The sequence below is a fragment of the Parasteatoda tepidariorum genome, chromosome 3 (genome assembly GCF_043381705.1).
Source record: "Parasteatoda tepidariorum isolate YZ-2023 chromosome 3, CAS_Ptep_4.0, whole genome shotgun sequence".
In the NCBI taxonomy this organism is placed as follows: Eukaryota; Metazoa; Arthropoda; class Arachnida; order Araneae; family Theridiidae; genus Parasteatoda; species Parasteatoda tepidariorum.
In genome coordinates this window covers 11765373-11792023 of record NC_092206.1, presented here as the reverse complement: position 1 = coordinate 11792023, position 26651 = coordinate 11765373, and the positions used below count along the sequence as shown (strand labels likewise).

At 29.3% G+C, this 26651-nt stretch overlaps 1 protein-coding gene across 2 annotated transcripts; it reads right to left on the bottom strand.

Annotated features, from left to right (window-relative positions):
- Positions 1–9493: 9493 nt before the first annotated feature.
- LOC107449369 (zinc finger C4H2 domain-containing protein) lies at positions 9494–20582 on the bottom strand. 2 transcript variants are annotated; one of them, XM_016064870.3, is made up of 6 exons: positions 20202–20582; positions 15707–15878; positions 13973–14145; positions 12184–12352; positions 10231–10345; positions 9494–9742 (listed from the first exon to the last, which is right to left on the bottom strand). In XM_016064870.3, exons 1-5 carry the CDS (start codon positions 20258–20260, stop codon positions 10232–10234), a joined length of 687 nt encoding a protein of 228 aa, XP_015920356.1. In that variant the 5' UTR covers positions 20261–20582; the 3' UTR covers positions 9494–9742; position 10231. The 2 variants fall into 2 exon arrangements, with proteins under 2 accessions (XP_015920356.1, XP_015920357.1); XM_016064871.3 differs by having other exon boundaries at positions 20137–20248.
- Between the last annotated feature and the right edge of the window lie 6069 nt (positions 20583–26651).

Genomic DNA, 26651 nt, shown 5'->3' with positions numbered 1-26651 from the left:
AAAAGCTGAATTTCCACGTGAGTAAATTTTACGCGTGTGCAATCGCTTAATAAATTCCTGACAATTTAAGATAACAAAAATTGCTATTTTCGTTTGAAAAAATTACAAGATAATCAGCAACTGTTTAGATAATTATTTTTCATATGATAAGAAATTCGCATTTTATATCATAAATAACAGCAGCATTATTTCTTATATATCGGTGCTGAGTTAATCAACTCTTTTTCCACAAAAAGTTGAAGAATTTTTTGTGATTGCTTTTGTTTGCTATGTCTTTTTTGTTGCCTAATTTGCTGCAAACGTTTTACAAAACAAGCAAAAATTCCTTTAACAAGGTCAAATTTCTCATAATGCAGCTTGTTAATGAATGAGGAAAAACAGATTGGTGATTAATTTAGTCGTTAGCCCATCTTCAAACATATTCTCACAAATCCTATTTTTTCTTTCTTTACCTGCCTTTGTCACATTCTTCTTTGCAAGCACAGAATGTAAATTTTAAATATGCCTATATATGCTAATAATTGTTGATAGAAAAACAGTCACATTTATAGTAACTAATTTTAAAAAAAACCTACTTCTTACAAGAATCGCGATAATTGATTTTAAACTCGTGTGAATACGAATCGTAACATAGGTTTTTAAAAACGCGTAAATACAAATAGTGATATTGGATTTTTAAATGTCGTAAATAAGAATCATATTGTAGTATATTCAAATCGCGTGAATAAGAATCGAAATGTTAGCAAATTCCGGGCTTGAGACTTTTAAAAAGCTTGTTTGAATTACGAACTATCTGCCGGGCGGGTAAAAATGAGGAAAATCGTATCTTCTGTGAGTAAAAGCAGCGAAAATAGCTAAAATGTAAAAATGTGGATGGATTGACAGATATGTAGATTGAATTTTCTGTTTATCTTTGAAAATCGGAAATAAATATAATTCTTTTATTTCAACGGTTAAATTTTTCGAAAAAGCAAAATATTTATTTAAAAAAAGTGAAACGTTTAGATACTCGGAGTTTTTGATAAAAAAGCTGATATTCGAGACACAAAAGTAAAAAAAGCGGAAAAATCTCAGCCCTGCAGGTTGGCAGAAAAGCTTAAAGCCAACTTTTTGCGACATAACCAAGATTTTGTGATGGCCTCTCTCAAAAAATATATTCCTTTTAATTGTCTTGAGAATGAGGGATGTTTTATTTTTATAAATAATCTCATTCAGTTTTAATTTTAATGTTTCACAATTAGAATTTCAAAGACGGATTAAAATATTTAGATAATGTGTATAAGCTAAATACAAGCAAAATTTTAAACAAAAATTATTAATATATATATTTTTTTTTTATGTGTGGAAATCATCCACTATCATATCATAAAATTCTGGAAAAAGAACTAGAGCTAGAAAAAGAAAGATTAATATTGTGGAAAGAGTCGTAACGACCTTGTCAACCTTCATCTATGAAAAGGTACCCCAACATAGAATCGAGTTACCATGTCAATATACTAGTGCACTGAAATTATATATTTGTAGTGGTAGATGCACTACAGTACTCCCCCACCAGAATTATAGCTGTGATGTAATTCGATGAATAGATACCAATAGTTGATTCATTGCTGTTTTGTGATAGGCCGGGAGAGCTGTATTAAGATCACCGTACTTTGGTGTGCTGCTCATGAGAGCTGTTTTAAGTTTACGATCGGGGGTCGCTCTTGTGTTACATTGTACGTGATCGAGACTGAGTGGCATCAGCGCGAGGAAGTGGATAATGTCGCAGTCACAAGTCAACTATTCAATGTGGACCATCCATCGAAGTAGGCGTGTTCAGTTCGAAGTGGGCGTTACTGTAAAGATAGATGTGTTCATATCGAAGTGGGAGTTTCTGTCAAGGTAGGCATGTTTACATCACGTCCGAAGGTCATCAATGTGGGAAGAGTTGTAATCGACAATGTTAACTTCCTCTATGAAAAGGTACCCCAACACAGAATCGAGTTAACTTGTCTTATATACTAGTGTACTGGAATTATATATTTGTAATCGTAGATACACTACAAATATCATATATTTTATTGTATAATAATTATTATAAAATAAACAAAAATAATAAATTAATTACAATGCTTTTATTTTAAACTTTGAAAATAAAGTTTTTAGTGTAGAAATAAATGAATATTTTAAAAACGGTTGTGCTTGTTTAAAATAAACTTGACACATACATACATTAAAGAAATATTTTATAGTCAGTATTATTTCAAGTGCCTTGTGACGACCTGGTACAGAACAACAAACCTTAAAATGGTTCTAAAACTTCACTTTATAATTTTTGCATTAAAAATTTCGTAATAGGTAAAAAATTTATCAAAAGTTAAATAAATTCCGAAATAAATACCTATTTTAATTTATGATATAAAGCATTAAGAACATTGCCAATGTTATTACAAAATATCTATCTTTAAATTAAATATCATCGAATCAAATAATATATTCAGACATTGTAATTCTGTAAAAAGTCGAAACTATCTTTCAAAACCAAAACTAACAAGCAATCCATCACTATTTTTTTCAATTGAACTGTCTTTTAACTAAAAATCAATGGTCAATGCAACCAATTCATTATTTTCTATCCAAACCAGCTACTTAATTTTTTGGAATGAACTATTTAGCCATAAAACATTGTAGAGAATCATACATCACTTTATGTTTAATTTGAAACGCTATGTTAAAGATTCCGTTCAAGACAACGTTTGGAATGCTGAAAGGAGGGGGGTGACGTCATCATTTACCCTGTCTATTGTTCCAAAACACTGGTATTCAACCGCAAGATTTGTGTTGGCTTAGATAGAATTAATACTCAAAAATAAAAAACTTTTACCACTTCTTTGGGTTTTCCAAGTCAATTTACATAAAATTCCAGATTCTAAGAAGAAGAAAAAAACATTAACGGAATTTATATTTAAAAATGTAAATTATAATCAGAGACTCCAATTGTTTGAGGCTGTTGAAATTTTTATTTTTAATGGTAATAAACTAAAGAATTCGTTGAAACAAACAGATTTTTATTAGAACTTAAACCTGTGTCTTTAAGACTGATTATATTACTTACGTGTAGTGGTGGACAAAAATCTTTTAAAGCTAATTAATTAAAATATAATTGCATTTTCCTTGTTACTATACGAAAAAAATATCACATAAAATTATCGAGAATCTGTAGTGGTTGGAATCTGTGCATATTTAATTAAAAAAAATAGAATTTAAAAACAATCATAACATTATGTAAATTGGATTAATTTTTTAAAGATTATTGACAGTTTATTCAAAAATTAATAATTTCAACATGTACTGCAGCAACAATGTCTTAAATTAAATTATTAAATAACTGCAATTTAAATAACTTGATTTTTTAAAAAACAAAACAATCTATTTAAATCATTAATGTTAAGGTAAAAAAATCAATGAATAAAATAATTTATGCTTTTGAGTTGTGGAAAAAAAACTTTTTGAAGTAATAAAAAATTTCAAGTGATTAAACAAACTTACACAAAATTTTTAAATATATAGCAATTGTAGTGAAAGCAGGACCATTTACAAGGCACAGGAATTTTGCATGCAAAAACCCAAGTAAGTCAGAAAACTTTAAGTTACTATTTTACCTTATTTTCCGTATAAAGTGTTCTGTCTTAATATCATGTCTCAATATAGTATCAGAAGTAATACCTTTTAAAATCATTATAATAATAAAGGTGAGAAAAAATTATAAAAGTTTACACTTAAATATTTTTCAGGGTGCGTAGCATTTTTAAAAAGTACTTAAAGGTGCTTTTTTTCATTGTTTTTTGTTTAAAGTGCTTGATATTCCGTCTTTCAAAATGAGATTTTTTCGTTACCATGTTCATTTTCGCTTCGAATTATGCAAAAAGACACAGTTCACATTCTATTCAATGTTTTCACAATTCACTCAACCCCAATCTATTTCGGCGTATTGTTAGTCCGTAGCATATGAAAACGCCATTCGTTTTGCATGATTCAAAATTTCATGATTTTCGACAATTGTCATGATGGTTAACTTGTTATAACCGGCATTACATGACGGTTAAAACAAGATAAAACCGTCAATTGTCAAAAACTTTCCAACCCTGCCAAATTATTATTTTTTTTAAGTGCTTAAAAATATTTTTTGAGTGCTTAAAGTTGAGTTGAGTGCTTAAGTTGAGTTCAAGTTTTTGAGCTTTGAGTGCTTTGTTGAATAATTCGGCTGCGCACCCTGTTTTTTAAAGATAAGTAAATAATAAGAGAAAAAAAATGAAATTGCAGTGAGAAAAAAAAAACAAGGGATAGTATTTTAAAAAAAAATCCTTTATAAATACCAAAAATTTGTTGTTCGTATAACCTTAACATTTACTTATGACAAAAATGCGTTATGAATTAAGCAGAAAAGAAACATACAAAAATCACATTCTGTACACAAATGAGTGACTGATCCCTAGTTAAATTTAATACAATTATGCACATAAAAATGCCCTTCCAATTTCCATATTTTATTAAAATTGAAATATTTTTTTAATCAAATAATTGAAAAAACACTTTTAATAATTTTGAGGAAAAAACTGGAGTAACTAAACATCTTTGCCAAAATTTAATCAGTACACAGTCCCTATATACTGCCACTCAATAGAAAAAACAATGTAAGTGCTTCACAGTTAGAATTCAAGTGGCCTGACAACTATTTTCTTTCTATTGTAATGCTATGAAAGCTAAAATAGAATTTTAAAAAACAGATAAAACAAAAAGTATTTTTAAAAAAAAAAAGTTTATAGAACAGGTAGCTTATCATACGAAAATGCCAAATAAATAAAAATCTCAATTTTGAATGTTTTGTTGTTTGCATTGAATTTTCTATTATACGGCAGTATAGGTGTTGCATTAAGAAAGAATTTTCAAAAAAGTATGGAGTTCTGTAATAATTGCAGGGTTCGTGATTTTTGTTGATTTTTTTTAAAAAAAAAATCAGATTTTTTTTATTTTTATACAAATACACTGTAAGAACTTTAATTTACGATTTAAAAAACTTTATAAATGTTTAATTAAATTAATATTAAAACTATATTATAACAATATGTTAGAAGCTCTAACTTACTAAAATAATTTTTAATTATAATACATAGCTTTGAATGCGTAGCAACCATTTTGAAACAAATGCATGATTGAAATTTAAAGACTAGATGAAATAGAGAATTTAAAGAATACTTCAGGGGTCTGTCAGGGTTTTTCTGAGAGGTACCTATTTCGTGAAAATTTAGACATAATTTGTGAAAATTATATTAAAAAATTAACACAAATATGGTAAAAATTTGGATTTATTGTTTCTTATGAGACACAAAGAAAAAAGTATTTTGTGAAATTATTCTACTGTTTTTCCTAAAGTTGAATTTGTGAAGGTACAGCGAAACGGTAATAAATTTGGCTTGGACAGACCCCTGTACTTTAACTATTAAAAGAAAGTTTCAATTAGCAAACCATAATTTTAATTTAAAATTGTGATTTCTTTTTTTTTCTCTTGATTTTTAAAATGACAAAATAAATGTAACAGATTGTGTTTATAAATGTAGTCATTCATCTAAAAATAAATAAATATTTAATCTATATATTTTTATATTAAAATACTCATTTTTAATTCAGTATCAGAATAGATAAGTTAAGCTAAAAAAAATTTTTTTTTTAAATCTATGAACTTATTGGAATTTTTTTTCAAAATTTCTTTATAGAAAATCAGATAACGTCAAAGATACTGAAAACATATTATGAGAAAAAAATACCAGTAAATAACCCTACTGCTTCAAATAGACTTTGAAAGGGAAGAATGACACTATATCAGGAAAAAAATATCTGAATTCATCAGCTTTTTTTTCTCCTTATTTTTGGCATATTAGGATAATTTTTTTAAATATAACCTCAAGCTTCAGAAATACATTTTCCACCAATGAAATATAATGTAGATTTTAATTCCACTCTTTTTCATTCAAAAAGTAGAATTTTAAATAACATTATTTGCATTATTTTTTGAAAAAAATTTATGTTTATAAATTACTTTCTGCAGCTATAGAAGTCTATATTAAGACATCATTAAATGTTTACTTTAATCTGTACTTTCAATCTCAAGAATCAAAAGATTTTTAAAAATGGAATTTCAAATGTGTTGGAATTTAACACACACCAAGAAAGAAATTTCTTTAACTAAAATTAATTAATGCAGCAATTTATTTAAAATAAATTTTAAAACTAAAAAAAAGAAAATAATAAAAACATCAATAATTTCAAACACTGTTTTTTAACTTTTAAAATCTATATACATATATATACAAGGTCCGGCTATTAATTTCCAGGACTGACGTAACTGTAGGAGAAAGAAAAGCCGGAAGATGGCGCTAATGATTGCATATTGAAGAGTGTTCTCATGTGCAGTGCAATCGGCGCCATTCTGAAGTGAATGGTTCTCGTGGAAAAGCGCATTAAAACGGAGCTCTTAAATTCCTGTTGTCGAAGTGAAATGGAGCAAAGAATTAACATTAAATTTTGCTTCAAATTGGGCAAGACAGCTGCAGAAACCTACAAATTGTTAAAACAAGTTTACGGCAAGGAAGCATTATCTCGCTCAAGAACTTTTGAATGGTTTAAACGCTTTCGAACGCGAAAGCGTGGAAGATGATCCGCACACAGTTCGTACGCAAGCCGAAAGCAATTGAAAAAGTTCGCGTCCATGCATTGCGTTTGCCTGTGAGGCGATTCTTAGCTCAGCAAGGTGTCGTTGAGTCGCAGCATCCACCATACTCGCCAGACCTAGCACATACTTTTTCCTGTTTCTTAAGCAGAAAAATTCACTGAAGGGAACAAGATTTCAGGATGTCGAAGCCTTCACGAAAACTGTAACGTTACAGTTTTCGTGAAGGCTTCGACATCCTGAAATCTTGTTCCCTTCAGTGAATTTTTCTGCTTAAGAAACAGGAAAAAGTATGTGCTAGGTCTGGCGAGTATGGTGGATGCTGCGACTCAACGACACCTTGCTGAGCTAAGAATCGCCTCACAGGCAAACGCAATGCATGGACGCGAACTTTTTCAATTGCTTTCGGCTTGCGTACGAACTGTGTGCGGATCATCTTCCACGCTTTCGCGTTCGAAAGCGTTTAAACCATTCAAAAGTTCTTGAGCGAGATAATGCTTCCTTGCCGTAAACTTGTTTTAACAATTTGTAGGTTTCTGCAGCTGTCTTGCCCAATTTGAAGCAAAATTTAATGTTAATTCTTTGCTCCATTTCACTTCGACAACAGGAATTTAAGAGCTCCGTTTTAATGCGCTTTTCCACGAGAACCATTCACTTCAGAATGGCGCCGATTGCACTGCACATGCGCAAGAGAACACTCTTCAATATGCAATCATTAGCGCCATCTTCCGGCTTTTCTTTCTCCTACAGTTACGTCAGTCCTGGAAATTAATAGCCGGACCTTGTAAAAAAATTAGTTGATTTAAATCAAAGATTTTTTTTTAAAAATCATCTGATTTAAATCAACAAACCCTGAATAATTGGTATCAATTTTTCATTTTACAAAAATAAAATAATAAAAATTATAAAATTACAGAGATGTCCAAGCCAGGGGCTGAACTACATTACTGAGTGGAATAAATCAATCGTCATTTGCACTATTCATAATGGACGACAATTTATATTCACATCCTTATAGAAACATATTTCTATTGGCTGTTATTCCTATTGATTGATTAACAGTGGACAGGATAAGTGAATTGATGGCAGTATAGACATCTATGTACACAAGAAATTGTACAATGTACACAAGGCTAGTATTTAAACACATGTACGATAAGTTGAATATAGAATGCCCTGTATAACGTGTAGTAAGCAACAACAAAAAAAAGAACATCTAAAGAACTTATTTTTTTCTTTCACGAAAACCGTAATCGGATTTTCTAACCTACCTTTGATCATTAAATAAAAAGTTATACAGAAAGTTTCCTTTTCTATTGTACACTGTACAGTGTGGAAAAAAGGACCAACCTGAATAACTTTTGATTTAAAGATCAGATCTTCATGTTCTAGGACTCAATCTTAATGTCTCAAGGGGGTGACCTCAAAAAAGCTAAATAATAAGTGCAGATGATATTTTAAGTTACGAAATCAGACACAAAAACATACTTTCTCTGAATAAACACATCTTTTTTTCCGATGGATTCAGATTTCTGACCGTCAAATTATAGGATGTGACCACAATCTAAAAAATATGGTTCCAATAGTTTGGTCCGTAGAGTTGTCCAAAGTTTTGATCCCTTAATGTTAATTTTACTTTTTGCATATTTCGTTATATCTCGAAAACTTTTTAAGCGAACTGAAAATTTTTTGCACACAATTATAAAATTCGTATTGACCTTTTAAAAAAACCTTTATTTAATATTTATTATTTCATTTAATAATGGTCAAAAAATTAAGTATACAGTATTTTGCATCCTCTTAAAGAACATAATTTTACACAGCAAAATTGGTTGAATAATTCATTGGAAATAGAATTCCAAAAAAAGTCAGATATTTTAAATTCGATTTCTTAAGAACTACTCGACAGATTTTGCTCAGATTCTGTATTTTGTAATGTAAAATTATATTTTTTAAAATGATGCAAAAAACTGTTCAGCTTACAATTCAAAATTTTTTTGGCCATCATTAAATAAAATACTAATAAATATTTAATGAAGGTTATTTTTTTGCATGGAATTCGTTGGATAAATAAAAGTAATATATGTGTGAAATGTTTTTAAATTGTATTAAAAAATTCTTGAGATATAACGAAATACATAAAATCAACTTTAAGGCGTTCAAACTCTGGAGCACTCTTCTGACTAAACTATTGGGACTATATTTTTGGGGTCAGAAATCTGAATCAGTCAAAAAAAAAAAACTTTGTTTTGATATAAATATGCCTCCTTTTTATTTATAGAACATATGTTTGACGTTGTTAAATAATAATAGTGTTCATGCAAAGCATTTTTAGAAGGACTTTGGACTTCTCCTGAACAAACTTTCTGGATCCTATTTTCAAGATTGTGGCTACCCCCTATATTTTGGGGATCAGAAATCCGTCGGAAAAAAGGAAGGTTTATTCAGAGAAAGTACATTTTTGTGTCCGATTTCATCATTTAAAATATTATCTGCACTTAATAATTAGATTATTTGAGGTCCCCCCCTCGAGCCATTAAGACTGAGTCCTAGAACATGAAGCATAAGATCACAAGTTATACAGGGTGGTCCATTTTTTTTTTTTTTTGCCCACTGTACATCTCTTTAAATTTTTTAAGTTTATGCGATGTGTTGCTTACTCAACAAAATGTATATAAAATGCACTTTGTAATTCTGTAAAATAAATATTACCCGACAGGCATAGAATAATTGAGCCAATAATGTAGTGAATAGAAAAAATATCAAACAATGTACAGAGATTAAGTATAACGTGAAAAAAAACATTTTATTCTGACTATTTTACACATACAGAAGATTTCCTATGAAGTGACATCAAGATTAATTATGCGTAATAAATAAGTGTTGGAAACATTCTACTAAGATAAATAAATGCTATAACGGATATTTGAAGTGAAACACAGTTACGATTTGGCACAAACACTGGATTATAGATGCAATACACATTTAAAAAAAACGAAGAGGAATGAAACTATGATCTTCTTCTTGTGATTTTATCTAAAATAAATATTAAAAAAATTTAAAAACTGCGCATTTGATTAATGTATAATTTATTTAAATAGAATTATTATACTTAATTTAAATTAAACATAAGTTATAATTTAAATCAGTCATCAAAGATGTGACCCTATCAGAATGAAAAATACTGAAATGGCATAGAGAGTTCAATTTGTCAGCATATTTTGAGATAATAATGCACAATTACCCAAACAAATACTAAAAGCACTGCTCAAAAATACTGAAAAATTATTTAAATGTTAATGTGATATATTTCCTTTGCAATAGTGAGTTTAAATATTACAATCATAATTAAGCTTATATAAATGTATACTTCTACTAGAAATATGGTGAGGATTATTTTCACAAAATTCAGTTATGTTTTTCATAAAAATCAAAATTCCAAAAATTAGACCCTGGTGAAAAAAAAATCCTTGAATTACAATAAATTCATAAAATGTTTTAGAATATATTTATATACTACTAACCTCAATCGTCCAGTTTTCTTTTTGGCTTCTTAGGATTGCGTGAACGACTTTTAGCCTTACAAAGAGGACAAATGGGAGCATTACGATGGATTTGTTGATGGCATGACAAACAAGACTGAAAAAAAGAAAAAACATTATCCCAATAAATTTAAAGTCATAAAAATATCTATAATGACATATAAATTAAACAGTCATTTAACCTTTAAATCAGAATATTAGATTAAAAATAACCAAATATTATTTAGGAGATGTTTTTTCTCCTCCCTCTCCTTTTTGTACAAATCTACTGCACTTAAAAACTTTCTAAATTGTACAGATCTTACTCTACACATAGCTGCCAACATGGATTGGAAAAAAATCCAGTAGATTTTACAAAATAATATAATTTTCATGATAATTGTTGCATTATGTACAAAATATTTTACCCATAGGGAATTTTACAGATTTTTATAGTCATCAAAATAGAAAAACTGCAATTTCTTCTATGATTGACATTAAATAAATATACTTTAAATGTTATGTATCATGATTACTCATAATTTTGAACAATAATAGGCATTTAATTCATCAAAGATAATTAAAATATTTTAAAATTAATTTAAAAAGGGTGCTTTGAACAAAAATAAACTGAACATTTTAGAACAAAAAAAGTTTTAAACTGATTTCTATTAATAAGGCTTGTCGCCTTATGTATTAGTAATACTTATTTAAATATTCAAACAAGCAAAAATCTCAGCAAAAGTTCTATTTTAATAGAGATTTTTATAAAACACTAACTCAATTTCAGGGAGTTTTTTTAAATGTACAAAAACCTGAAGAATTTTTATTAAAACAATAGATCAGGAGAAACTGGCAAAAACCAGTAGTCTACTGGAAAATCCAGTAGACTTAGTAGCCATGTCTACAGCTGTACATTCACAGAATAAGTTTTTGGACAAAAGGCCAAAAAAAATTTTTTAAAAAAACATATAGGAGAAAAATATAGGACACTTTATGCTACAAGGCCTGTGACTAAAACTACAAGGCCTGTGGAAGTGCCTACGACAACTGTTTATAAAGCTGTGACTGTTACCTTAGGGTACCGGAAATTGCATGCAGGATGCGTTTCAAAAATAATAACGGAAAGACACAAAAAGAAAAGGATGAACTACCCACTTGATTTCTTCACACATTATGCAAAAACAGGTGATGAGTTTCTTAATCACATTGTTACTGGTGATGAGATATTGGTTTATCACCACATACTATAATCTAAACAACAATCAATGCTATGGCACTATATGAATTTCCCTAAAGCCAGAACTTCAACATTAGAAAACAAGAACAAAAAACATAATGGCTTTACAGACAAGACATTCTTCTGGTTGTTCTCCATACCAACCGGCATTACAATTAACGCAGGTGCATATTGCGAGACTATGAAACCTTTCAAATGAGCAATTTAAAACATACAGCTTTCAAAAGAGCAATTTAGAACAAACAGCTTTCAGACGAGCAATTTAAAACTAACAGCTTTCAAAACTGAAGTTGAAATGTGTTTCTGACGACAGACTGCTAAGCTGTATGATTGTGGAATACAAAAAAGTTTACCTTAACAAATGTTTTTAAAATGTCCGCAACTATGTCAATAAAAAAAAAAGCATGTACCAGTAAGTAATGTGTAATTTACATTTAATCAATTAAAAAAATTTCAAGTGAATATGCAGCATTGTATCTTTACTTTGAGAAAAACGCCTTGTAAATCCGTCGAAAAAAGGTAAGAAAGTATATTTTTTTGTCTGGTTTTATAGGTAAAAACATCATCTACCCCAACTAATTATCAGATTTAAGGTCACTCCTTTAAGCTATTAAGATTGTGAAGCGAAAATCCGATAATTAGATCATAAGTCATTCACAGTGCTTTGGTTTTTTTGCACACTATACGTAGGAACCTTTCAAATATAATTTATTCACCTTCATAGGGGGTGGCTGTTGTCGAAAAGCTGCAGGCTGAGGACGATCTTGCAGAGGTTTGCTGCGACCAGCTTGCAGTTGTTGGGTAGAAGCACTGGCTGTTAAAGACGATGGTAATGCTTGTTCTGGAATTTCACTCTGCCATTCAGTCTTCTGCTTTTCAAAAAACCTGAAATACAAGTTAAGAAATTTCATAAAACATTAAAAATTAAATGCAACATTTTCAGTTATTTCTACCTTCTAAATATCATAAAAAATCTGAATAACATATCATCTTAAAAGAAAACTACCAACAAAGGTTCCCATTTGGCTTGCATGTAAATTTAGAGCATTTTTAGGGAAGTGTCAAGACTATTTTTCAGTTTTTAAGGTCATTTAAATTATGCAGGGGTGATTGTGAGCCCAATTAACTCAGAAATCCTGAAAATTCCTGGAGGAAAATCATTAATAATGCATTTCAAAAAAATTTTTTTTTATAAATTGATATATCATTGATATTTCAAAACATGAAATTCTAAATAAATTATATGCAGCCTAATTTAAATGAATAAGTATGTATAAGTTTACTTTTCTCTCTAATCACATTTATTATTCTACCGTAAAAAATATTTATAAATGAAAGAGATGCCAAGTATAAACTTAGTTCTAATATTTTTAAATAAAATATACAAGAGTTTTTATACATAAATGTGATCGGTGATATCCTAAAACTTCTGGATCTTGGATTTCCAGAAACTTCCGGATTGTAATTAGCAAAAAATCCAGAAATATGGATTTTTTCAGGAGCACAATCATCGCTGATTATGTCATTCACATTTTAGAAACAAAAATTTTAAAATCTATATTTTCTTTTTTTAATAAATAATAAAAGATGTAGTTCAAATAATCAATAAAAAGGCTTTTTTTTATAAAAAAGAACGAAAAAAAAGGAAAGAAACTGATGTTTTGAACTTTCATTGAATGAAGTGAAATTTTATTTTCCATGACTAATTCCAAGAATTTTTCGCGACTTCACGAAGTTACTATTTTCTCTGACAAAAACACAACAATAAATTTAAAAAAGCATTATAATAACATTAATTGAGATGATAGGTATAATCAAAACTATTATACTCTGCATCTTCATAGATTTTAAATTTAAAAAACAGTAAAGAAAGAGTTGAAGCAATAAAATAGCTGAAAAAAATACAAAAGCAATTTTTTTTCTTTTTTTTTCTGAAGAATTATATTTTAAAGATACTTTTCTTGTTCATCGGAAAGGTAAGAAATACTCCTGATTGTTTTGTTCTCATTTCAGAATTAAAAAAAATTCGCCAATGACTGGCTTGCTTCGGCTGAAATTTTAAATTGATAAAATAAAATAAATAACAACAAAAATTGTGAAATCACACAAGTTTAAACGATAATTAGCTCTAGAAGTGATGTTTTTTCTTTCATTTTTTGAAGAAAAAAAAACACCATAATTTTTAAAACACATGATAAAAACATTTTATATATTAATAATATGACCCTGAGTGGGGATTTTGTTACAAATTCAGATATCTGAAGAACCATAAATTTGGGGTTGGAAAAAATTCCATTTTAAAAATTAGATTTTTCGGCGACCTAAATCCATGATTTAAAAAAAAAAAAATTGCTAAAATCATGGCATTTTATGACAAATTTTGTTCAATACCGAGATTCAATACTTTCCAGGTTTGCAGAGATCCTGTATTTTGTTTATGCATATATTACATTTATACTATTATCAAAAAGAAAATTAAATTATCACCAAATGGGAATTACGCACTCTGGTTTGAAATTTTCATCTTCCTCGTGTAATTCGAGTAATTTAGAGAGACCAATTTCATGCCTCAGAGAATCGACGATTTCTTTGACAGGCTTGTATTCATGATGAAGTTGCTTAGCATTTTCCAAATGCTTGTTACGATCTTCTTCTGATTGTTTAATGACATTCTCCATCTAGGGATTTCATTAAAGAACCATTAAATTAAAAATCACATGAGAAATCACAAGTTAATTTTTTAAAAGCAATTCTAAATTGTTTTAATCACATTTTTATCCAATGACATACCTGCCAAAATTAAAGAAATAAAATAACAGAGATTTTACGAGAGACATTTTTTAGGCTACAAGTAAAGTTTTGATACATCATGCATAATCATGTAAGTCAAAAAGAGAAATTAAAAATTGGAAATAATGTAAAGACTTACACTTAAGGAAGTAAAAAATATGTATGCACAATTAAAGTAAAATAATATGAGAAATAACAAGTTATATTTTACAGCAATTCTAAATTGTTTTAATGTCACTTTTGTTTAACGACATACCTGCCAACATAAGAGAAATAAAATAACAAAGATTTTACTAGAGACATTTTTAGGCTATGAGTAAAGTTGTTCATTTTGTTAAGGGTTCGTTTTTATAAAAAGATATTTTGTGAAGGGTCTGTTAACGGACCCAAATTTCTTCTAAACAGACCCTTGTATGTATATATATATACAGTGAAACCTGTGTATAACGATACTGTCTATAGCGATATTTCCTTGAGGTCCCGTTAAATTCCTATTTACTCAATGTATTTTTAACCTGTTTATAGCGATAACCACTTTTCAGTTAAACATGTCTACAACGATAATTTTTCCTCTTTTGATAGTTGATAGTTCTATTCCGATTTGGAAAACGACTCCCCATCGAGCCTAAATGTGAGATAACAAAATGTTTTTTTTTCTTTTTTTTCCATCTCCTTTGTATGAAATATTCTTTCGTTGTTTCTGAGAAAAAAAGCCACTTTTAGGGGAAATTAGAGCAGTAGAAATGGGTGAAGGGGTATTGTAGGAGGGAAAGAGCTTCGTCAGAAAAACGGGTGACACCCGAATTTCACCTGAGAATGCNACAGGACTCAAATTTCACCCGAGAATGCCATATTGCTAATTAACACTTTGCAAGATTTTGTTGCAACATTACCAAATATAACTGATGTTCATTTGAATTCATTAGATGGACTGAAATCTATGTGCATGGAAATGGCAACTGCTTCCAAAAATAAGCAAACAAAACTAACCGATTATTTTTCTAAATAATCTCTGTTTTGATTCATAAAATTGTAAGTAAATTTTCCTTGTGTGCTGTTTCATAATTCTAAGTTAAATTTTCATTTGGAGCCTATAAAAGAAATTTAATTTATCATTAGTTTTAAACGTATACTTTTAAATTTCAAACCTGTCTATAACGATAACCTGCCTATAACAATATTTTATTTAGGTCCCTACAGTATCGTTATAGACAGGTTTTACTGTATATATAAATAATGACAGAAGAGTAGAAAATGACCTTTAAAATCTACAAATTTCATCCTTGATGAACAAATATTTTTAATACAATTGCATTGTTCCATTTCACTCTATAAGTTTTGTGGAAAATCATTCTAACAATTGAATGAAATTGAAAGAATTATGAAGGCAATTACATTGTTTCCTTTCAAAATACAATTTCTAACAAGAATAATATGAGATTGCCTTACCACATTAATGTCAGCATGAATTTGTCGTAATTCTTCAACATGAGCCATTTTTTCCTGTAGAAGCAATTCCATTTCATGACGATATTCCATCAAACATTTCTCTTCACTTTCAGTCGCTTCAATTTCTTGCCTCAATCGAGATTTCAGTTTTTCCATTTGAATAGTCCGAGTTCTGTGAATGGAGATTTTAATTTTAAGGAATATTTTCGATATTCAGAACTTAACTTGTTCAAAATGAATTATGCTTTAAAATAATGTACAGAAAAGTTAGATCTCCTAAGTAAGTGGAATAAAACAATGCTTTGAGCTTCAATAAAATGAAACCATTTGATATTTAATCAGGAGCTAATCCAGATTTAACTTAATACCTGCTTTTGAGAAAAATTTTAGCAACATATTTGAGTGAAAAATCTTAGAGTATCATAATTTTCTGTAAAATATCTTTAAAAAGGTTAGGTTAATTATGTTAAACATGCAAACATTACTTATGTTGCTAAGCTTAACCAGTGTGACCACTGTTAATAACAAAATCAAATTCTTTGTTATTTCCAGAGTAAAGTTTTTCGAATTGTTCAAATTTAAATTAACATTTCCAAAGTAATTTAAATGTTTACATATAGATGAAGAATTTATATCTAACTGCAGTAGAAAACAAATTTAAATTAAATTATCAATTTTTTGAGCAAAACTGTTTTATAAATTTCAAGAGTAAAATTGTCATATTTATGATTTTTATTGAAATTTTTCATTATTAATTTTACCACAAGATAAGCATTGATTTTCAAAAATGATAATTATCTGAATGTATTAAGATCAGGGTTCGCCAAGTGGGCCCACTTTGAAAAAACACGCCCGGGTTTTATTGGGTGGGCCCACCTTGAAAAAACCCACTTGGAACGATAAGTGGGTTTTTTCAAAAAAAAATTTTTTTTTTTTTTACTAAAACTTATTGTTTCGCATTTACTTTTATATAATTTATTGTGCAGCATAAATTTGTCAAATAGAGTTGCATGATTTATATGATTAAGTTTTTAATATTAGTAAAGTAAAAGAAACTCGAATCTTCATATAGTTTTATAGTAGGTACTATTGAAAACTTTAAGTTGGATTTTTCAAAAAGTAATATTTTAATGATATTAAATCAAATAATAATTTAAATAATATAGTCTGAAAAGATCAATTTTTCAAATATAGTTGTATGCTTTATATATTAATAAACAAGTTATTATTATTAATTCATATGTTAAAAAAAATTGAAAAGAAACAATTTTTTTCTTTTTTTACCAAGTGATACATTAACAAATTTAAACAGTTTTATTTTCTAGCTTAAGAAAAAAAAAAGCTAAAACTTTTTATAGGAGAACTTTTTAAAATTATTTATCTAAAAATGAAATCCTTTTCTAGGGTTAATTATTTGAAAACAAATGGGACAAGTAACTGATACTCTTTATAATTATACGTAGTTTTAATTTCACTTTCTATTAATCTTATTATAGAAACATGTAAGACCATTAAATATTTATTTCAGTTTTTTATTTAACTCAAGTCAGATGAAATTTTAGTTTTTACTGATTATAAATATTTACAGATTATAATTTTATAATGGGTAATATCCATATGTTTAATAAATATAGTAAATAAATGTGTGTGAAAACAAAAAGATTAATAAACTTGTTCCTTTTATATTACTGCATTTATATTTTATAATTCTTGAGTTAAAAAATTATGAAACGTAATGTACTTAAAAATAAAGAAGATTCAAATATGTATTAGTGATAATGCGTTATTTAAACTTAATATAAAATACATATAACCAGGGTTCCCCAAGTGGGCCCACTTTGAAAAAACCCACTTGGTGGTTTTTTTCACAAATTGTTTTTTTTAAATTTGGTTCAAAAAGAAGTATCTCCTAATACTATCATTGGACACATCGTTGAAGTTAACAAATATTTTAGAAATGTGCATCAAGCACATGGATGGGCAAATGAAAAAAACTGCTTGATGACCCAATGACACTAGGTGGAATTCATATTATGAGCACGTAAAAACTTTTGCCAATAATTACCATAAATATGAAGAGATTGTTCTTGAACATCAAAATGAATCTAATAATAATATGTCAAAAATATTAAATAATGTTGGGCTTTACCAATAAACTATCAATTGGGAAAAACAGATATCAATTGTTTCTTAAGCTTTAAAAAAGCTTCAATCAGAAAACATTTCAATTTCAGAAGCTGTTGAAATATGAATTAACTTACTATCGTGTGATGAATTAGAACCCCATAAACATTTTGTAAAAAGATTCAATCAGGCTGTTCAGCCACATCATTTATTAGCATATGCATCCTGGATCCCGAAACAAGGGGACAATTTTTAAATGATGAACAAGACCAATTAGCAGAAAGCTGTCTTTCTAAGCATCATCCAGAATTTCTGCCACGTGTTATGGCATCCAAAATTTCCGATCCTGAATACTTTCCAAAATCAATGATGCTTGACACTGTTATTGAACAGTTTTCATCAAAAAATAGTGGAAAATTATGGCAAAAAAAATAAATAAATAAGTAAATAAATAAAATTCCTAGCTTCCACAAAATTTCTGTCAATTCTTTTTTCTTTGCACTCAGCACCAGCATCCTCTGTCTCTATCGAAAGACACTTTTCAACTTTCGGTTTGGTGCAGAGTAAACTTCGAAATAGATTAGGAATAGATAAAGCTACAAAACTCGTAAAAGTGTATTGCCATCTAAGAGAGAAATGTAGACACTTTGAATCTGTTGTATGATAATAATAATAAAGGAAAAAATTGACCTTTTTTTTAAGTTAACTCTTAACATCTGCTGACAATTTTTAACTATTTGGAGAAAGTTTATCACAATTAAAAAACAGTTAAAAATTAAAATATTACTTTTAAGATTTTTTAAATATTTTTAAGATTTCATTTGAATACAATTTATTTTGTTTCTTTTAATCATGTTTAAAAATATTGAAAGCAAACAAAAAAAAATTTATTAAGTGATACATTAAACAACAATAAACAAATTTAAAGTTTTATTATCTGATTTTAAAAAAATGAGCTATAACTTTTTATATATGCTTTTTTATAATTTTAAGATTAATTTGTTTTTTGAAACTATAAAGTTAAAATGCATATATTTATCTAAATATTTGAAAAAAGGGACAAGTAACTGATACTCTTTATAATTATACATAATTTTAATTTCACTTTCTATTAATCGTATTATAAAAACATGGAAGACCATTAAATATTTATTCCAGTTTAATTTTATTACAGGTAAAAGTCAGATGAAATTTTAGTGTTTACTTATACAACACTATTTAATAAATAAAAATATTTTCACAGTAAAATTTATGAGCACTAAATGAAAAAACCCAATTTTCCCCGGGTTTTTTCAAATAAAACCCAATTTTCCCCGGGTTTTTTCAATAAAACCCAGGCGGGTTGGGTTTTTTCAAAAATCCCCGGGTTTTTTCAAACCCTGATTAAGATGTTAAGAAAACTGAAATTATTAGTTTTATTTTAAAATGAATTATTTATTCAAATAGTACTACTGATGACAAGAAAAGTAACAGCACAGTTAGATGAGTTTTAAAAGATAAAATAAGTTTGATAAAAGAGCCTATTAATTAATAGACTAAAATCACTAAACTTAATTGCTGTTGTCGTAGGCCATTAAGGCATGGGTGTGATTGTTCTTGTTTTTCTGGGGGTATCATCTTTGGTCAAGAATTAGACTTTAGCCACACTCATTTGTAGAGCGGACCCATTCATTTATCCACAGATCCTAATCTTGACATGAACCAGAAAACAATTAATTTCCAATTCAAAACCTCCAGAGGTATAATTTGTTAAGGGAACATGGAGGACTCTGAGTCTCGACAAATTTAATGTGCACCAGACCGACTAGAACTTAATGGTAATAGAATAAATAAGTATGACCAACATTAATACTGTTAATGTTGATATTCAAAACATTCCATAGTTGAAGGCATATTTCTCTAGAAATCCAGAATACTCTAAGAATTCCAGTTCTTCACAGTTTTAAGAGTGAGTGGCCAACCTCTTCACTGAACAAAACAATTTTCCGAAAAGCCACCTAATTGAAATCTGCCACTTTTCGGAAGGATCTGTCATGCAACTAGATTTATGTTATAGTTCTTGTTTAATAATATCAGAGTTAAACGTCAAACGCGCAAATCAACTGTTGTAAACATTATCGTAAAACAACGAAAAAGTCCAAAAAAGAGCATAAAAAGAACATTACTTATATGATAGAACACAGTTAAATTTGACATGGCATATATTTTTTTGATAAATATATAAAGCTAAGCTTAAAAAATGATGAATATATCAACTAATTTTTATGCTGTGGATATAAATAATTGGAAAAAAATTCACAAACTACATGTTAGCTGATTATTAAGCAATGAGTAAAATTCAACATAACACAACGGTTTATCGTTGATGTACCTAATTTCTTTAAGACACTCAAGTTTACCCATGACAGTCGCGTCTTCGTCCATCTTCATTTTTTTAGAAAAAGGACAGTGTTGCGCTGTATTTATGATTTACAACTCAGAATATTCAGCTTGTAGCTTTTGATAAGCCAATCGAATTTTTTATTTCAAAGAACTTGCGATCGCAGCGCACAACGCAATCAAGTACGCCATCTAGGAAAAAGACTGGTTCCATGTCCAAAACTTCCCTCTTCTCCTCAGCTGAGTTTGCGGATTTAGGCTCAGATGTATGGGAATAGCTAAGTACCATAACCTTATGAAAATTTTTCCAAACACTTTGAACGGAAACATTAATTTGAATCTTTTGCATCCAATCGTGGTTGCACAATCAATGGCAACTGATAAAGAACTGACTTTGTTTTTTCCCCAATGTTTTACACAGCATTTATTAATTTACTTTTGCAAACAAAATCAGTTCTCAACTCTTGAAGGACAGTTCTTTCTTACGTAAAAAAACGAAAATTTTAAAAAATTTATCTAAAAACAAGGCTAACCATGAAAATTTATGATTACGTATTTTTCTACTGGCTATTTTTTGCAGAATTAACAGTTAATAACTAAATTATGTTATTAAAAATAAACATATTTTTGAACCTTTAGTACTTTTAGCATTGTAAACACAAGTATTGTTAGCATTGTAAACACAAGTAATAAGTAATCAAATACTACGTTTGCAAAAATCTCAAAACACAATGATCACGATGTGAGCCAAATGACTTTCAAATACAACGGAGACAGTAACCCGGAAGAATAGGCGGTATGGAGCTTGCAGCGCTCCTTAGTGTAGAAAACACCATCCATAGAGGATTAGTGTTTTTAACTGAAAAAAAGGCGAAAGTATGGGAAGCAGTTTAGTGGTCCTCAAGATGCTTCGAGAGGAAAATGATGCCTTGGTACGTTTACGAGGAAATTCAACTTGTTACACTTGTTCAAACCAATTTTCTTCCCTGCTCTAGTTTTGTATTTCAGATCTCAGCTGTTCGCCTACTACGTAGGTGGTCGTCTGTTAAAAAGCATCACACAGTTCCCAACAGATCACCAAGTCATCACTGGCTGCGGTTAGAGTGCGGGTGGGTGACCACTTGGATTAGTCTGCGTAGAGATCGAGGGTGTGTGGTATCGGTGTCCTCGTTAATATAACTTTCGATATTTTTGCGTAAATAAAGTGTTCTGTATATAAAAATAACTAATTTTTTTTTTAGGGAATGGTGAATAATAACTAATAAGCGGATAAATTTCGGATCATTTTTGCTTATATATTTATTTTATTTTATATTGTTTTTTCAACTTCATTTTCAATATTTTAAAGTGAATAAAATGTTCTATATATGAAACGAATTATTTTTCTTTGTTAAAGAGCGAATAATGGCTGAAAAAGGGAAAAAAGTCGTATTAGGAGGAACGCACACATCACATCCTGTAACTCCCTATAATATTAACCTATAAATTTCAAACTTGGCACGAAATTCAAGTTTAATGTAGCAAACAATTGTACCAAAGGAATTTTTTAAAGACCAATTAGTGGCCCCACATTGGGCCAAAAGAAGTTTTGTTGACTAAAGCTCAGGTGATGTTTTTAATCTAGATATTCGCGGGATGGCATGTGAAGCGTGGCGCAGTTGGTAGCGCTGTGGGCAAGGTTGCTTTGTAGTCCCGGAGGTCCAGGGTTCGAAATTCTGCGAATGTCGACTTTAAATTTCTTTTATTCATTTTATATTAATTTTTTTAATATACTTTTCGACATTTTAACGTGAATCAAGTGTTCTGTTTATAGAAATAACTTTTTTTCTTTTGGGAAATAACGAATAATAGCTAATAAAGGGATAAATTTTATTTATTTATTTATTTTACTTTATGTTATCTTTTTAACCTTTTTTTCATTATTTTTAAGTGAAACAAGTGTTCTATATATGAAAAGAAATATTTTTTGTCGTTAAAGAGCGAATAATGGATTAAAAGGGGACAAAAGTCGTATCAGGAGGCACCCTCACATCACACCCTGCAACTCCCTATAATATTAACCTATAAATTTCAAACTCGGCACAAAATTAAAGTTTAATGTAACAAACAATTGTACCAAAGGAATTTTTTATAGACCAATTAGTGGGCCCGCAATGGGCCAAAATAAGTTTTGTTGACTAAACCTCAGGTGATGTTTTTAATCTAAATAATCGCGGGGCTGGCATGTGAAGCGTGGCGCAGTTAGTAGCGCTGCGGGTAAGTTAGATACGTAGTCTCGGAGGCTCTGGGTACGAAACCCTACGAGGGTCGACTTTCAAATTCCTTTATATTATTTTTTAGATATATTTTTTTAAATATATTTTTCGATATTTCAGCGTAAATAAAGTGTTCTGTGTAAAAAAATAAAAAAATTTTCTTTAGGAAATAGCGAATAATATCTGATTAACGGATAAATTTCGAATAATTTCTACTCATTTATTAATTTTATTTCATATTATTTTATTTAATTCTTTTCCAGTATTTTAAAGTGAATAAAGTGTTCTATATATGAAAAGAATTTTTTTTCTTTCTTAAAGAGCGAATACTGGCTGAAAAAGGGACAAAAGTCGTATCAGGAGACACGCACACATCACACCCCGTAACGCCCTATACTATTAACCTATAAATTTCAATCTCGGCAAGAAATTAGAGTTTAATGTAATAAACAATTGAACCGAAGGAATTTTTTATAGACCAATTAGTGGGCCGATAATGGGCCAAAATAAGTTTTGTTGATTAAATCTCAGGTGATGTTTTTAATCTAAATAATCGCGGGGCTGGCATGTGAAGCGTGGCGCAGTTGGTAGCGCTGCGTGTAAGTTAGATATGTAGTCTCGGAGAATCTGGGTACGAAACCCTCTGAGGGTCGACTGTCAAATTCTTTTATATAATTTTTTTTTTTATATTTTTTTAAATATATTTCTCGATATTTCAGTGTAAATAAAGTGTTCTGTGTATAAAAGTAAAAATTTTTTCTTTAGGAAATAGCGAATAATATCTAATTAACGGATAAATTTCGAATAATTTTTACTTATTTATTTATTTTATTTTATATTATTTTATTTACTTCTTTTTCAGTATTTTAAAGTGAATAAAGTGTTCTATATATGAAAAGAATTATTTTTCTTTGTTAAAGAGCGAATAATGACTAAAAAAGGGACAAAAGTCGTATCAGGAGGCACGCACATATCACACTCCGTAACTCCCTATAATATTAACCTATAAATTTCAAACTCGACATGAATTTAGAGTTTAATGTAACAAATAATTATGAAAAAGGAATTTTTTATTGACCAATTAGTGGGCACACAATGGGCCAAAAAAGTTTTTTTGACTAACCGACAGGAGGAGTTTTAAGCTAAATATTCGCAGGCCTGGTATGTGAAGCGTGGCGCATTTGGTATCGTTGCAGGCAAGACTAATATGTAGTCCCGATGGCCCTGGGTTCGAAACCCTGCGAGTGTCGACTTTCAATTTCTTATATATTATTCTTTTAAAATATTTTTCAACAATTTAACGTGAATCAAGTGTTCTGTATATAGAAATAACTATTTTTCCTTTGGGAAATAGCGAATAATAGTTAATAAATGGATAAATATTGGATAATTTTTATTTATTTATTTATTTTATTTTATATTGTTTTTTTAACTTCTTTTTCAATATTTTAAAGTGAATAAAATGTTCTATATATGAAAAGAATTATTTTTCTTTGATACAGAGCGAATAATGGCCGAAAACGGGAATAAAGTCGTATCAGGAGGAACGCCCACATAACACCCCGTAACTCTCTATAATATTAACCTATAAATTTCAAACTCGGCAAGAAATTAGAGTTTAATGTAACAAACAATTATATCAGAGGAATTTTTTATAGACCAATTAGTGGGCCAACAATGGGCCAAAGAAAATTTTGTTGACTCACCCGGAGGAGGTGTTTTAAGCTAAATATTCGCCGGGGTGGCATGTGAAGCGTGGCGCAGTTGTTAGCGCTGTGGGTAAGTTAGATACGTAGTCCCAGAGGTCCTGGGTTCGAAACCCTGCAAGGTTCGACTTTAAATTTTTTAAATTTATTTTATATTATGTTTTTCAGGATACTTTTCAACAATTTAACATGAATCAAGTGTTCTGTAAGTAGAAATAACTATTTTTCTTTTGGGAAATAACGAATAATAGCTAATAAACGGATAAATTTAGGATAATTTTTATTTATTTATTTATTTTATTTTATGTTATTTTAACTTCTTTTTCAATATTTTTAAGTGAATTAAGTGCTCTATATAGGAAAAGAATTATTTTTCATTGTTAAGGAGCGAATAATGGCTGAAAAAGGGACAAAAGTCGTATCTGGGTGCACGCACACATCACACCCCGTTACTCCCTATAATATTGACCTATAAATTTCAAACTCGGCAAGAAATTAGAGGTTAATGTAACAAACTATTGTACCAAAAGAATTTTTTATAGACCAATTAGTGAGCCCATAATGGGCCAAAATAAATTTCGGTGACTTAACCGGAGGTGATGTTTTTAATCTAAATATTCACGGGGCTGGCATGTGAAGCGTGGCACAGTTGGTAGCGCTGTGGGCAAGTTTGATATGTAGTCCCGGAGGCTCTGGGTACGAAACATTGCGATGGTCGACTTTCTAATTTTTTTTATAATATTTTTTTTAAAATATATTTTTCGATATTTTTGTAATTAAACGTTCTGTATATAAAAATAGCTATTTTTTCTTTAGGAAAAAAGCGAATAATAGCTAATAAACGGATAAATTTTGGATAATTTTTATTTATTTATTTATTTTATTTTATGTTTTATTTTTAACTTCTTTTTCAATATTTTAAAGTGAATAAAGTGTTCTATATATGAAAAGAATTATTTTACTTTGTTAAAGAGCGAATAATGGCTGAAAAAGGGAAAAAAGTCGTATCAGGAAGAACGCACACATTCTTTCAAATTCTTTTATATTATTTCTTTAAATATATTTTTTTAAATATATTTTTCGATATTTCAGCGTAAATAAAGTGTTCTGTGTATAAAAATAAAAATTTTTTCTTTAGGAAATAGCGAATAATATCTAATTAACGGATAAATTTCGAATAATTTTTACTTACTTATTTTTTTTTAATATTATTTTATTTACTTCTCTTTCAATATTTTAAAGTGAATAAAGTGTTCTACATATGAAAAGAATTATTTTTCGTTGTTAAAGAGCGAATAATGGCTGAAAAAGGGACAAAAGTCGTATCAGGGGGCACGCACACATCACACTCCGTAACTCCCTATAATATTAACCTATAAATTTCAAACTCGACATGAATTTAGAGTTTAATGTAACAAAAAATTGTACCAGAGGAATTTTTTCTAGACCAATTAGTGGGCCCACAATGGGCCAAAAAAATTTGTTGACTCACCCGGAGGAGGTGTTTTAAGCTAAATATTCGCGGAGCTGGTATGTGAAGTGTGGCGCAGTTGGTAGCGCTTTGGGTAACGCTTGCATGTAGTCCCGGAGGTCCTGGGTTCGAAACCCTGCAAGGGTCGACGTTAAATTTTTTTAATTTATTTTATATTATGTTTTTTAATATACTTTTCACCAAATTAACGCGAATGAAGCGTTCTGTAAATAGAAATAACTATTTTTCCTTTGGGGAAAAAGCGAATCATAGCTAATAAACGGATAAATTTTGGATAGTTTTTATTTATTTATTTATTTTATTTTATGTTATTTTAACTTCTTTTTCAATATTTTTAAGTGAATTAAGTGCTCTATATATAAAAAGAATTATTTTTCTTTCTTAAAGAGCGAATAATGGCTGAAAAAGGGACAAAAGTCGTATCTAGGTGCACGCACACATAACACCCCGTTTCTCCCTATAATATTAGCTTATTTATTTCAAACTCGGACCAAAAATAGTGTTTAATGTAACAAATAATTGTAAATAAGGAATTTTTTATAGACCAATTAGTGGGCACACAATGGGCCAAAAAAGTATTTTCGACTAACCGGTAGGAGGTGTTTTAAGCTAAGTATCCGCAGGCCTGGTATGTGAAGCGTGGCGCAGTTGGCATCGTTGTGGGCAAGGTTGATAAGTAGTCCCGGTGGTCCTGGGTTCGAAGCCCTGCGAGGGTCGAGTTTCAAATTTTTATATATTATTCTTTTAAACTGATGTTCTATCGCAGTGTTTCCCAAAGTTTGGTACGCGTACCCCCTGGAGTACATGAACAGTTTAGTGGGGGTACGCGTTCTTATGCGAAATATCTTGTAACAAACGAAAATTTCAAAAATTTTATCTAAAAACAAAGCTAACCATGAAAATTTATGATTACGTTTTTTGCTTCTTGCTAATTTTTGCAGAGTTAACAGTTAATAACTAAATTATGGTAATAAAAATAAACATATGTT